Below are 14,895 nucleotides of genomic sequence, written 5' to 3' on the forward strand. Positions count from 1 at the left end.
AAAACGACAAGAGAAAGAAAAAAAAATGAAACAAAAAGGTTAAAACAAATTAAACTACTAATCGAACGTGAACTAAAGACTAGACACAAACTAATAACTAAAAATAAGAAACTAATACAGCTTAACAGCAAACAAAAAAAAAGTGTACTTATCTCTTTGGCTAAAAAATCTACTGATCAGTCTTGCCAGTAGTACCTCCCCGGCAACGACGCCAAAATTTGATTAACGCCCAAAAGTGATATTCACAAGCGGTCAATTGTAGCACAGAAGGGCGGTCGTATCCACAGAGAGATAACAAAATAACAAGAATAATTAACAGAATAAGAGCGTTAGAGAAAAGTGAATTAAAGAAAAATAAAGGTTTTTGAGATTTTTGTTGCAAATAAAATAAAAAGGAGAAAATCTGTATGAAGAAAACGGTAAGGTGTCGAGAATCCCTAATGCTTCGTTCACCAATTCAAGTTTTGATTCACAAAATAAAATAATCGAATAAATTAAATCTCTATGTTGGCTCAGAAAAATATTATTATTACAAGTTATCTAAAATCGACAATATATTAATCTGACAATATTGCAATAAAATATAATTCGTAAAATAATTAGAATGATAAAACAATGTGTGACATAATTACATAAGAAAAGCGTGACTGAACTTATATAAAAATTGGCACACAATATTTTGAAAAGTAATAGAAAAATATATGAGATTTAATTCATTCAGATGTTGAAGTTTACAAGACAAGGAATCAAAACCCCGAATTGGGTCACTCAACAGAAGTTCATCTCTAACCTCACCAAGAAAACTCTAGCCTATCTTGCAAAACATTCTCACAAGTTCTAGAGAGAAAATATGATACTGACAGCAAGACGACAGAAAACTGAATATTAAAAAGCTTCTAAAACCTTAGGCCAACCCCTCTATTTATAGTGTTCAGAGGTTGCATGTCAAATAAGGAAATAAATTATAAAACTAGAAAATTACAAAAGATAAGGAAACAAAATAAAATTACACATAAATTAGAAGAAATCATATATTTAATTTGGGGAAGAAATCTGGCCAATTTGCCCTGATATTGATGGAGAAATTCAGATTCAACACCAAGGGGACACGTGTCGCAACGTGATTGGCAGTGAGGAGGAAAAGCGCCACGTGTCGCGGGCGGATTGGGCGGACGGAGCTGGCGATGGTCAGACAGGGGACAAAGTTGACAACTGGCGCGGCTTCATTGGGAAATCAGACTGGCATTGCAGACGCGGGACCCACGCGGGAGAAGCTGAAACGTGCGTTGATGTCTGCGTGGAAGGAACACGCGCGTTGAGGCCATGCGTGCAAGTGACGCGCGCGAGGAATAGTGAGGAAACATGGGAGAGCTGGAATCAGCTTATGGCTCGGCTCACGCGGCTCTCCCTCTCTCTAATCGGCTTGTGCGGCTCGGCTGAGAGCTTGGCTCCGAATGGTTGAAAATATGGCTTTCATGGCTTATTTTTGTGTGGCTTTTTACACTGCTTTTTATCTGTAAATAATTAAACAAAAACTAGACAAATTCCAATTAAAAATATTATGAATAAAAATAATGGAATTGTTTAATTAAAGCTTAAATATTTTAATATTGTGTAAATCAAAACCAATATTTAGGGTGCATTTTCATGCACTAATCAGACAGCAAGACGACAGAAAACTAAATATTCAAACTTATAAAAACCTTAGGCTAACCCTCTTATTTATAGTGTTTAGAGATTGCCTATCAAATAAGGAAATAAATAATAAAAATAGAAAATTACAAAAGAAAAGGAAACAAAAAATAAAATTACACATAAATTAGGAGAAATCATATATATGATTTGGGGAAGAAATCTGGCCAATTTGCTCTGATTTTGAAGGAGAAATTCAGATTCAGCACTCATTGCACACGTGTCGCAACGTGATTGGCAGTGAGGAGACAAAGCGCCACGTGTCGTGCGCGGAATCGTTGGAGCTTGCTGGCGCAGCCAGAGTGGAGGACAACTGGGGGACAGATGGCGCGCATTCATTGGGAAGTTCGGCTGGCATTGCAGGTGTGGTACCAGCGTTGGATAGGTGGCATGCGCGAAGAGAGCGGCAGGTCTGCTACTATTGTGCGGGACTCGCATGAAATTGGGTTGGAACGCGTTGGAGATCGCGCGTGAATGGGACGCGCTCTGGGAGTCTTGCGTGCAGGTGACGCACGCGAGGTGGAGTGGGGAACGCGGGAGAGCTGGGGCCCACGCGTAAATCAACACATGGCTTCGGCTCACACGGCTCTTTCTCGGCTTGGAAGCTTACTTTGTCTGTAATGGCTCGGCTTGGCGGCTAAGATTGGGTGAAAACATGGCTTTTCATGGCTTCTTCCTGTATAGCTTTTACACTGCGTTTTATCTACAAATAATAAAGCAAAAACTAGAAAAATTCCAATTAAAAATATTTTGAATAAAAATAATATAATTGTCTAATTAAAGCTTAAATATTTTAATATTATATAAATCAAAAGCAATATTTATGGTGCATTTTCATGCACTTATCACAACCCCCAATCAGCCTATTGCTAGTCTCTAGCAATCCAAGCGCAAGAGAAATCATGTCACAAAGAAAATCTAAGTCTCAACTAGCTTAGTCACCTGAGGATTTCAAACAAACTGTTAGTAAGAAATCAAAAGATACTATTAAGATTATTTCAGTCATAACTCCAGAATCGTGTGTGTGTGCTCCAAACCATAACCTTCTTACCACTAACCATAACACATGCAGCTTTAAAAAATTCACCAAGCAAAAGTCTCAACTCCATTGATCTCACAGGTGTTAGAAATATTTAAGTGCAAAGGTTTTCTCTCATGGAGTTGGAAATGGGATAATCATCGCTCATTGTGAGGAAGGTAAAATTTAGGACAAACAGTAAAATGAACATTGACCAAAAGATAGGTTAATCAACTACTAGAACATTCCACCATTCTTACCACAAACTAACTTTTGAGATTTTATTCAGGTTAAATAGAAACGAACAAAGAGCCAAAAAAATGCATAGGAAAATAAATTACTTTTTTTTCTTTTTTCTTCTTTTTTTTTCTTTTTCTTCTTTTTTTTTTTTTGGCAAGAGACAACCTGCAATAATTAAGTGAATGTAGAAAGGCATTCTTTTGACAAACAACTATATAGCATCAAATGGGATTACAACCAAACTATAGGATCCGTGAAATGTTGCTCTTGTTCAGTTTTTTTTTTTTTTTTTGAAAAATAAGAAATGAGGCTCTATTACATAAGATTATTCCTATCTAACCCAAAATTCATCCCTTAAGCATATGCACCAAGCATACCACTAACCGTGTAATGATGTTCTAACAGTGATTTTACCAACTCAAAAAATCAAAGCAGGTTCAAAAGTTGTTTTCTCAACTCTCTTAACTCACCAAAAATCAAGCACTCAAACTCGAGAATTTTCTCAGCTGATATGCATTAACATCCATCTTACCACAAGGTTTAGCACGTTTAAAAAGAAACTCTGAAAGTCATTTCTTAGTAACCAAGACAGTAAAAATTGACCCAAACCAATCATTTTGAATCATACTCAGACAACTTTGTAAAAATTTTAACCTAAATATCAACATGACAAAAATCACTCTTACGCATGAATGTGCTCACCACCCCCAACCAAAATCAGACAGTGTCCTCAATGTCAAAAATTATAGAAATATAGAGAAAGAAGACACTTGGACGATAAGCATTCCACATATGAGCACAGCCTGAGCTTCCTGATATGATTCTCTAAAAACACACATAAAAATTGTAAAAAGAAGCAAAGAAAACAAAAACTAAAAATATGGTATAGGAGATGTGAGTAAACTACTCAAGGCTACTAAATGGGGTCGTCGAGAATGATCTCTTCAACTTGGTTCACCCACTCTAAGTAATTCTTCAGACACTGGCCATTTACTTTGAAGATTCTCCTATCGGTCGGGTCCTCAACCTCTACAACACCATTGGAAAAAATGTGTTTCACTACGAACGGACCAGTTCACCGCAACGTCAACTTACCAGGGTGGAAATGCAAATGGGAATCATAGAGATGGACCCGCTAATTTGGCTCAAAGTTCTTCCTCACGATCTGCTTATCATTAGCCACTTTCATTTTTACCTTGATCTTGGAATTGTGCTTTTTCAGCATTTCGATCAATCACTGTTCTTGCAATGCATCGAGTTTAGACGAGATGATGACTGGGAATGTGCCTTCATCTCCCAAGAATGCATGTTTTAAGCCCTCAGGAAGTTAGACTAGCTTGACTTTTGGAGCCTCTTCGGTGGATGATTTCAGTTTTTCTCCTTCTGTTAGGAGCTCCTCAAAACATGGTGGCCTAAACTTGGTTCCTTTGTCTTGTGAGTTGTTAAAAATTATAGACAAATGAGCCAACTCAACAGAACCGGAATTTTCAGAATCAAAATTTTAGAAGAGGTTTCCAAGATCTTCAGAGTTGCTTTCCAGCTAAACCTCCTCCTCGACGAGTGTGTCGATCATGAATGTTTGCTGACACTCGTCGTCATCATGTGGTTGCTTTTGAATATGAAATATATTCACCTCAATGGTCATATTCCCGAAAGATATCTTCATGAGACCATTCCTACAATTGATAAGTGTATTTATTGTGGCAAGGAAAGGTCTTCCTAGAATGATGGGAATGGATGACTTCATATTCACCACGGATTATGTATCCAAGACAAGAAAGTCCACGGGGTAATAAAACTTGTCGACTTGCAACAGAACGTCTTCCACTATTCCTCGTGGTCTCTTAATGGATCTATCGACCAGTTGCAGAACCACATATGTGGGCTTAATCTCTCCAAGACCCAATTGCGAGTAAACCGAATAAGGCATGAGGTTAACGTTCGATCCTAGGTCTAGTAACGCTTGGCCGAATTCGTGTGTCCCAGTCTGGCAAGAAATGGTAGGACAACCTGGATCCTTATACTTCGGCGGTGTCTTCTGCTCAATCACCGCAGGTACTTGTTCTGTTAAGAATGCAATCTTCTTGACATGATGCTTTCTCTTTATGGTACACAGATCCTTTATACCCTTGGCGTAGGCTGCTTGATCACATGTAGTAAGGGAAGATTAACCTTCAATTGTGTCAAGTGCTCTAGGATCTCACTTTAATTTTCTGGCACTTTTCCAGCAGGTCGGAGAGCTTGGGGGAAAGGCACATTTACCGGAACTTTGTTGGCTCTTCTTTCTCCTGAGCCGATTCTTTATTACTTGAGTGGTTGTACTTGTCGATGGCGTGTCAAAATTCATAGCACTTTGAGTAGAGATGGCGTTAACTTCCTTGATATTTTGACCTTCAGAGTTGGAAGTTTGAGCCATGTGTTGTTATCAAATTTGACTAGGCTTGTGATGGAAATTTACCACACTCCTGAACAGTTAAAGCTTATATCAACTTTGTGATCTGACTTTTTATTTCCTTGTTCTCTTCCACCAGCTGCGTGAGCATCGAATTAACCCTTTGATTCGTCTTATTTTGCGCATCCATAAAAGCTTTTCGGGTATCCTTTAGAGAATTCTCTTTCGGCTGCATGTTATTCTGAGGTGCAAAATATATCCTTGGTGGTTGAGATTGTTGCTATGATCTCTATTGCCTTCCAGATGATTGTGCATGTTGGTTTGGATCTCTCCAACTAAAGTTTGGGTGGTTTTTCCAACCAGGATTATAAGTTTCTGAGAAAGGTCCATAAGGCTTATTGTATGGGCCTAATACATTGCATTGTTCCCCGTATACGCCTCCCATTTCACTTAAAGTGTGGCAATCCTGAGCTAGATGGTCCTCTCCACCATAAACGAAACATGGCTCATGTGCCTCTGTCTTTGCCACCATGTGGGGTCCTTTACTATCTTTACTTTTGAGGGCCTCGATTTGCTTTGTCAAAGCTTCAACTTAGGCCTTGAGGCTGTCCTTTTCCCTTGATTGATAAACTCCAACTGGTCGGGACTTACTACTGCTCTCAGTAGCACTTGGTCCAGTCCAAGTATGAGCTTTCTCATCTAACTCATTCAGGTACTCGATAGCTTCGTCAGGATCATTTTGGAGAAAATCCTCATTGCACATCATCTCAACAAATTGGCACTCTCGGATTGTGAGCCTATCGTAGAAATTGCTTACGAGGCGCCAACTTTCATATCCATGGTGGGGACACAGATTTAACAAATCTTTAAAACGCTCCCAAGCTTGATAAAGAGTTTTGTTTTTCTTCTAAGCGAAATTTGAGATTTGTTGTTTCAAATTGTTGGTCTTATGGTGTGGGAAATACTTGTTGAAGAATGTCATCGTCATTTCTTCTCACGTACCAATAGACCTGGGCTTAAGAGAATACAACCAGCTTTTGGCTTTGTCCTTCAGAGAGAAAGGGAAAAACTTCAATCTGATGGTGTTTGCGGCCTCAGCACGGTTGTCAAAGGTGGCCACCACCTCTTCAAACTCCCGGATGTATACATAGGGGTTCTCATTCTCTAACTCGTGAAAGGTTGGGAGAAGTGCAATCATGCCCGGCTTGAAATCCGTAGGCGGTGCATTCGGTGGGAACATGATGCAAGATGGGGTGGCCGTTCGCGTTGGGTGCAGGTAATCTTGCAACGTCCTCTGCTGAACTTCCTCGTGTTGTGCCATTGCGAATAGATTTTGAAGTGCGAATTCCAACGACGAGTGTGAAGACGGAGGCGTAGAAGACGAGTCAGATAGAATTTCACTAGAGGTTTCTACGTCTGGACATTGCGCAAATCTCCATAGTTCGTCTCTATATTGATGCATTCACCCTAAGCGGCTCTTTTTTTAATTTTTTTTATTTTTTTTGTTTTTTTTTATTTTTAGTCAACACAAAAGAAAATAATTATATAGTAACGTAAATTGTAACAACCGAGAGTGCTCCCAGGAAAGGCTATAGCTCTTGGCTCAATGAATAGTCTCCTAGACAGAGTAACGTTCCCAGGAAAGATTAGTGGGGCGAGACCCACTTAAGTACCAACTTTCCTAGACAGAATTCTCTCAGATTGTACTTTCCACGTAACCGCACAATTATCCTCAAAACCAATTAATAAATTTTATTGAATAAATTATGAAATGTAATTTAATTAAGGGAAGCTATTTCTAAAGTCAAAAAGCCTAAATCTATCAAATTATGAAATTCTGAGATTAAGAATAGTCAATGAATTATAATCCTAATTACAATCCTATGAATTAATGAAAATTATAAAGGAAAAATTAAATTAGACAACGATATAAGAATCAACAATTAAAATATACAAATGAGAAAACAAAATAAAATCTTAATTTATCAAAAATAAAATATTATAAAATCAAATCATAATCAATTTTAAAATTAAAAGGGAAAATAAAATTAATAATAAAAAAATGAATCCTAAAAGTGTTTTTTTTCAGCAACCAAAACTACGGAAATAAAAAAAAATGATAAAGGGAACCTTTTTTTTGTTTCGAATAAGGGACGGTAAAATAAAAAAAAAAGAATACAAAAGTTACAACTGGCAGCAATAAACGACAAGAATCAAAAGTAAACTTTTTTTTAAATTTGATGAAGTAATAAACGAATACAGAAAAAAAGAATAAAGTAAGAAAGAACACAAGAAAAAGAAAAGAAAGACATATGCAGCAAACCAATGAAAAAGATAACTAAAAAAAAGTAACGTAAACAAAATAATAATAATAATAATAAATGTATATTTACCTTTTTAGCTCAAAAATCTACTGATCACTCTCGTTTTTAGCACCTCACCGGCAACGGCGTCAAAATTTGATTAACGCCCAAAAGTGATGTTCACAAGCGGTCGATTGTAACACAGAATGGCGGTCGTATCCACAGAGAGAGAACAAAATAACAAAAAAGATTAGCAGAATAAGAATGTTAGAGAAAAATAAATAACAAGTGAATTAATGAAAAAGAATAGTTTTTTGAGACTTTATTGCAAATAAAAAAGATATAAGATTTGTGTGAAAGAAATTCAGTAGTAAAAATAGTAAGGGTCGAGAATTCCTAATGTTTTGTTCACCAATTCAAGTTTTGATTCACAAAAAAAAAACAAAAAACAAAAAAACAAATCAAATAAATTAAATCTCTATGTTGACTCCGAAAATATTATCATCACAAGTTATCTAAAATCGATAATATATCAATTTGACAATATTGCAGTAAAAGACAATTTGTAAAATAATTTGAATGGCAAAATAGTGCATGACAGAATTACATAAGAAAAGCGTGACTGAACTTACATATAAAAATTGGCACACAATATTTTGAAAAATACATGAAAGATAGATGAGATTTGATTCATTCTGATATTGAACATTACACCACAAGGAATCAAAAGCCCGAATTGGGTCACTAACAAGAGTTCATCTCTAACCTCACAAAGAGAACTCTAGCCTAGCTTGCAAAACATTCTCACAAGTTCTAAAGAGAAAATATGAGACTGACAGCAAGATGACAGAAAACTAAATATTCAAACTTATAAAAACCTTAGGCTAACCCTCTTATTTATAGTGTTTAGAAGTTGCCTGTCAAATAAGGAAACAAATAATAAAAATAGAAAATTACAAAAGAAAAGGAAACAAAAAATAAAATTACACATAAATTATGAAAAATCATATATATGATTTGGGGAAGAAATATGGCCAATTTGCTCTGATTTTGAAGGAGAAATTTAGACTCAACACTCATTACACACGTGTCGCAACGTGATTGGCAGTGAGGAGACAAAGCGCCACGTGTCGCGCGTGGAATCATTGGAGCTTGCTGGCACTGCCAGAGTGGAGGATAGCTGGGGGACAGATGGCGCGCATCCATTGGGAAGTCCGGCTGGCATCGCAGGTGTAGGACCAGCGTTAGACATGTGGCGCGCGCAGAGAAAGCGGTAGGTCTGCTGCACCCACGCAAAATTGGGTCGGAACGCGTTGGAGATCGTGCGTGAATGGGACGCGCTCTGGGAGTCTTGCGTGCAGGTGACGCGCGCGAGGTGGAGTGCAGAACGTGGGAGAGCTGGGGCCCACGCGAAAATCACCTTGTGGCTTCGGCTCACGCGGCTCTTTCTCGGCTTGGCGGCTTACTCTCTCTATAATGGCTCGGCTTGGCGGCTAAGATTTGGTGAAAACATGGCTTCTTCCTGTATAGCTTTTACACTGCGTTTTATCTACAAATAATAAAGTAAAAACTAGACAAATTTCAATTAAAAATATTTTGAATAAAAATAATAGAATTGTCTAATTAAAGCTTAAATACTTTAATATTATATAAATCAAAAGTAATATTTATGGTGCATTTTCATGCACTCATCAAGACACATAGGGGTTGTTCTTTTGCAACGAAACTCAGAAAAAGTTTGAACTCGAGTTACAACTTTATTCAAGTTTATGTTCTTTTGTAAAATTTGAGTTTGAACTTGAGTTTATGGCTAAACTCAAGTTCAACTCGAGTTCATAAACTCGAACTCAAGTTAATGAACAGTATTTTTTTCTATTCTTAAAAATGCTATAACTTTTTCGTTTTAATTCTGATTGAGATGATTTTTTTCTATTCATTCACAACAAAAACACGAATAAAACTCCACCCATATATCCTATTAAAATTTTTTATCACCATTGAGTTTTTATTAAAATACTATCTAAATATAAATTTAAGTTTTGACCTACCCAAATACAAACTCAAAAAGATTCTTAATTCAAATTATAACTCAAATGTGCACATCCAAACTCAAACTCAAATTATAATTTTAACTTAAGTTATAACTCAAACTTAACTCAAAATCATCACTCAAATCATCCTAACTCAAAAATGCAAAAGAACAACCTCATAGACATTAAAAGCATGATAGGCGGTCTAGTTATAAGCATGATTTGAACATGAATTATAAAACTCAATTTGCGTTTACTCTTTTATTTCTCTTTTATTTAAATATGTGTTTCTCTATAAAACTCGTCGTAATTGCATTCCTTTTTTTTAACAGATCCCAATGGATTTTTATGCATAAAATATGAGCCCATTTAGTTCGCTGATTCAAGTTTTTAATTCGAGTTGAGATGTGATTTTATGTGAGAGCTTTTTACTGTAGCAAAAAAGTTAGATGTGACTGTTTCTGAGAGCTTTTTACTGTAACAAAATTTAAATTCTATACTCGAATTTGTTAAATGAACGGAGCCTACATTAACTCATGTTATTGTAATTTTTATGTATACATATATCAACTTAAAACAATTTTAAATCAGAGAGAACCAAAAAAAAAATAATATGCTCCAATTTTACTAAATTAAAGCATTCCACTTAACGTCATATGGTGGGCCAAGCACACCAAGCACGCATGGTTGACAGAGTAATGATAATGATCATCACCATCACCATAATAATTTATTTGCTTTAAAAAGCAAAAAAGGTGCAGAATTAAACAAAAGAGAAATTCTTTCCTTAGAATGTCAAAAGCCACAAGTCCAAATCTAAAGAAATTGTCAATAGACCACCACAAATAGATTTTTTTTTTTTTTTTTATACTAAGAAAACTAAACCACAACAAGTAGTTGATTAGGACTACTTTGTTCCCCTTGGCAAGTCAAAAGAAGCCAACGTAGGATTAACAACATATAGAAAGAAAAACATTGTAAGAGGATCACTTACAACAGCACTACAACGGATTCAAACTGTAAAAGTTTTGTTACTTTTAACTGATTTCACCTCCCAAACGGCCAAACCAATCCTACAACATGATAAAAGACATAACAACATTTAAGAAGAACAAGAAGAAGATAAAGGAGCCACCTTTTTTCTTTTTTCTTTTTTTGGGCCTTCCTCCTCACACTTTGAAAGATGAAAATTCTTTGGGATGATAATGGAAACGAATATCAAAGGCTCAATTCTCCTTTTATTCAATCTTGTTTTCATGTCAAAGACTACCTGTTGCCTCCTCCATTGCTGACTTTTTCCTCCAAATGCAATCCAATGTCCTTAATAAAAGTGCTAGTGTCAATCTTGGGAGGACCGGAGTGCCTCCTCGACCCGGCTGGTGAAGTGTGGAAAGAAAGCCGCTTCTTGGCAGAAGACACCGACCCCGTATCAGGTGGCGTGCCATTTTTCTCAAAGCCTAGTGGGCTTGGCATCCGGGATTTGGCCTTTGCTGACTGCGTCGGCGCCATGTAACTCGGGACAGGAGGTGAGCTTGTGAGGCTCTCGTCGTCCCTCACTGAAGACCCTGCAATGCTGTGTCTCCGGTACCTCTCTGACTGAATGCTGAACATGCTCCTCGAGTCCTCCTCCCGGCTGCCAAAGGCACTTCCCTTCGGGGTTTTCCCAGTTATGGATGATATTGATGGCGCCTTGGACATGGGGGTAGATGGGGATTGACGAGTAGTTTGTTGGTCTCTTGGTTTTTGAGCTGTGGGGGAGGGTTTGTTTTCGCGGCTGAGATCACGGCGGTGATAAGCTTTGGTGATCTCTCCGGCAGACATGGCATTGCTTGCTGCGCTCTTCATGGAAGTGTGGTCGTGGTATTCCACTGTGCTTCGGCTCTCCCATGGCCTGGCAGCCATCCAACGTTCTAGCCAACTCCACCCCCAGTGGGGATTATTGGGATCCATGAATGTGGGATTTGCGGATTTTGATGAGTTCTTCAGCGTCTGCCGTAAAGAAATAACATCATGGCAAAGATCAAAGTAAGGTCTTGAAATTAGTCTTATAACAGCAAGAATTTTAACAAATATAGAAATTGAAAGATATGGCCAGCAATAAATTCCATCCCTTAAAGAACTCAATCATAAGGAAATCTTACTATGATCTCCCTTAAAAACTAACAAAACTGACAGAAATCTAAATCGAGGACATTTTAAAAATGTGTATCTACATAATGATCTCCCTAAATATATCATATTCTCCCATTTCTCATCTTTTTTTCTCTGTCTATATACTATTCTGCAGATTTTGTTTGGCAAAATTCTAGAAAGTTTCAAACAGAATCTTACATCAAGATTCAAAAGTGCTCATAGCGTGCCTAAAGTTCACTAGTAAGCTATAAAGTGGAGAGTCCAATACCTGATGAGAAAATGCATAAGCCAATGCTCTCTCTCTCCTCAGAGCAGCCTCTTGTTTGCTTAGCAGTCTTGCTTCAATTTTTTCTTTGGATTGCGTGCTATCGTTCCATTCTTCTCCCATCTGTTTTGAAATTTTATCATTTGACAACCACTAAAATTAGAAAAATATATTCTAAACATTTTGAATGGACTAGAGGGTTGTGAGAAAACCAGGATTCACAGAGATAATTCATGCATAGGTGCAACCAAAGAGCCTAGAGATTTGAAGTTAGACATAATAGAGCAGAGAAACTTACGGAAGTTCTCAACTTCTCAAGCTCTTTTTCTCTTTTCTGTTGGAGCTGCCGCTGAAGCGCCTGATTCTCCTCCGACATTCTGATTCTTCTCGTGCGAATCTGAGACTGCACGCGAGCAAGAGTCTGCATGCACCGTAACGTGGTAGTGGCTTGCCTTTTGACAGACTGCCCTTGTATCAATGATTTCAACCTTACCAAGCCTCTCAAAGCCCTCAATGCTCTCCTTGCCTTCAAATAACAAACAATAGCAGATAGGACCTTTAATTAATGATATACACAGCAATATTGCACAGTTATATGTAATCTGAAATAGGGAGATAAGAACATCAAATGTTGCTTTCAAAATACCTGGTCAACATGCTATAAACACTTTATAAAACTATAAGACTATGGAAGGTGATCTCAAAATAAAATTATGAGACATTTTTGACACAAATGCAGGCAATTATTATTATTCTTTCAAACTTATTCATTCAAGGAAAATCAATTACACGAAAAGAAAAATCTTTTATAAAAAATGTGAATGTTTCATATTGACCAAGTTGAATAAGACCAAAAGTTCAATTGGTTCTCAGATAAGATTATCCACTGACTACATAACAACCAAAAGCATCACATCTGCTGAAATTACAAATCAAACGTCAAACTTAGACATGTGAACTATTGCATATAGACCTTTAAAATTTTAATTATAAATTAAAAATTTCACTGCTAAGAGAGTAGGAAAAGTAACTGAAGAGAACATAATTGAGGCACATAAAGCCATTAAAAATCATACCAAATACCCCCGGAAAGCAGTCTGAATTTTAACAGCTGCGATCTCCTCCTTCGATTTTCCATAGTGCCGGGGCACTGCGGTGAGACGAACAACCTCAGCAGCAGCCTGCGCGGCGGCCACAGCCGCCTCCGCTGCTGCCGCAGTGGCTAGCGCGACGGAGTAAGCATGTTTGCTCTGTTCATTCTCAATCTCAGCCAATTTCACATCTTCCACAGGAGGACAAGGGTCAGGAACAGGCAAAGGAGTTTGTTCTTTGAAAGAAACAGCCGCGTCCGTACTGCTGTTCTTCCCAAACCATTTTTTCTTTGTCTTGGGGGTTTTCTAATACAAAATTGACAATTACTGAATTAGAGAGTTATATAATTTGAAAAAAATAAAAGATATAAAAAGAAATTAACTAATTAAAGTTCAGAAAATAAAAATATCTGTACATCTTTCTTTTCCTTGGAGTCTGGGCTGAGAGCTTTCTTCACAGCAGCAAACCAATTCCCTTTCTTCCCCATTTTCTTCAACTTAGTTCATCTGAGGAAAATTCAAAGCGAATTATGATATTTTTTCAGAAGACCCAAATGTATAAATAAAATAAAATTTTCTCACACTTTCTGAAAATTCAACGCAAAGAAAAGAATCTTTGAATGTGAAAAACAAGCAAATGGAGATAACAATAAGACCAAAACCTCAGAACTCAAAGAAAAGTCATGACTTTGACAGGGAATTTATGTGTTGAAAATTGATCTATAACACAAACGTAACCAATAAACACAATTTAGTAACTTGTTAATTTAATGATGGAAAGTGAAACGGCCAAACAAATAGGAAACCGCCAATGCAATGGAGAAAAAGGAGGAAACTTTTTTCACCGGTTCATTAAACCAACCAATAAATGACGCAAAAACCCAGTTGACAAAACCGCAAAAATCTTCACAAAAACCGTACGAATTCCCAATATACGGAAAATTACATGAACACCCAGTTGAGGAAACCGACAAAGAAAAACCGAGGAAAAAACAAAACGTGAGAAAATGTTATCAGAATAACAAAAAAGGCCAAAACAAACAGGAAAATATTCCTATTACCTCTGTTACATGAAAAGAAAATTCCTAGATCTCTGTAACTTCAGAAACTCTCTCTCTCTCTCTTCCCTGGAAACCAAAAGTATTACTGATAGAAAGGAGTGATAGAGAGAGAGAGAGAGAGAGAGAGGAGGGAACCAAAAGGCAGATCTTGGCGAAGAAGAGAAGAATAATTGAACGATAAGGGAAAGAAAAGGAAAAAAGAAAAATGGATTGTTTTAATTTACAGCAAGGATTTGGATTTTGGATTGGATTTCTGAGGGGGTTAAGGAAAGGAAGTTCTGTTTTGGCAACGAAAACAGAAACGAAAAGACAACATCAGCAACAACAAAACCTTGCTGTCTCTGTCTTACCGTTTTTTTTTACTTTTTAAAAAGAACAGTACGTTTTCAGGCGATCAGATATTATGGTGTTATCTGGTGTTGCATTGCATAGCGAGAATCTGAAGATTCATTTGTGGACGCATGCCACGTGGTAATATTTGGTGAGTCATTCTCTCTTTTTAAGGAAAATCATGTAGAAAATCCCAAATTATTCTTTTTTGTACGACGGACTCTGAAATTTAAATTTTGATAAAATTTATGAACTTTAAAATGTTTCAAGTGTTTCAAGTCTGTTTGAAAGAGTTTATACTTTTATTTTTAAGTAATAGAAGAGAGTTTATATTTTTATT

At 36.9% G+C, this 14,895-nt stretch overlaps 1 protein-coding gene and 1 non-coding gene across 3 annotated transcripts; one reads left to right on the plus strand and one right to left on the minus strand.

Moving 5' to 3' along the window:
• The first annotated feature begins 6,175 nt into the window (after window positions 1-6,175).
• On the plus strand, window positions 6,176-6,282 carry LOC112093931. The gene has a single exon (XR_002903271.1). It is a non-coding gene; the product is annotated as a small nucleolar RNA R71 (small nucleolar RNA).
• Window positions 6,283-10,658: 4,376 nt separating this feature from the next.
• Window positions 10,659-14,572, minus strand: LOC21397283 (protein IQ-DOMAIN 1). Of its 2 annotated transcripts, none has more exons than XM_024173523.1 (6): window positions 14,226-14,572; window positions 13,581-13,671; window positions 13,150-13,470; window positions 12,372-12,599; window positions 12,077-12,196; window positions 10,659-11,664 (listed from the first exon to the last, which is right to left on the minus strand). In XM_024173523.1, exons 2-6 carry the CDS (start codon window positions 13,650-13,652, stop codon window positions 10,942-10,944), a joined length of 1,464 nt encoding a protein of 487 aa, XP_024029291.1. In that variant the 5' UTR covers window positions 13,653-13,671; window positions 14,226-14,572; the 3' UTR covers window positions 10,659-10,941. The 2 variants fall into 2 exon arrangements, with proteins under 2 accessions (XP_024029291.1, XP_024029292.1); XM_024173524.1 differs by lacking the exon at window positions 14,226-14,572 and adding an exon at window positions 13,827-13,845.
• Between the last annotated feature and the right edge of the window lie 323 nt (window positions 14,573-14,895).

Source organism: Morus notabilis, unplaced genomic scaffold (assembly GCF_000414095.1).
Source record: "Morus notabilis unplaced genomic scaffold, ASM41409v2 Scaffold127, whole genome shotgun sequence".
Classification (NCBI taxonomy): Eukaryota; Viridiplantae; Streptophyta; class Magnoliopsida; order Rosales; family Moraceae; genus Morus; species Morus notabilis.

Excerpts from the sequence above, each read along its gene's own strand:
- LOC21397283 (XM_024173523.1), bottom strand. The coding sequence starts at position 13,652 with ATGGGGAAGAAAGGGAATTGGTTTGCTGCTGTGAAGAAAGCTCTCAGC. Across the intron at positions 12,197-12,371 it reads TTGAGAAGTTGAGAACTTCC|ATGGGAGAAGAATGGAACGA; the intron begins GTAAGTTTCTCT and ends ATTTCAAAACAG. Across the intron at positions 11,665-12,076 it reads CTTATGCATTTTCTCATCAG|ACGCTGAAGAACTCATCAAA; the intron begins GTATTGGACTCT and ends TCTTTACGGCAG.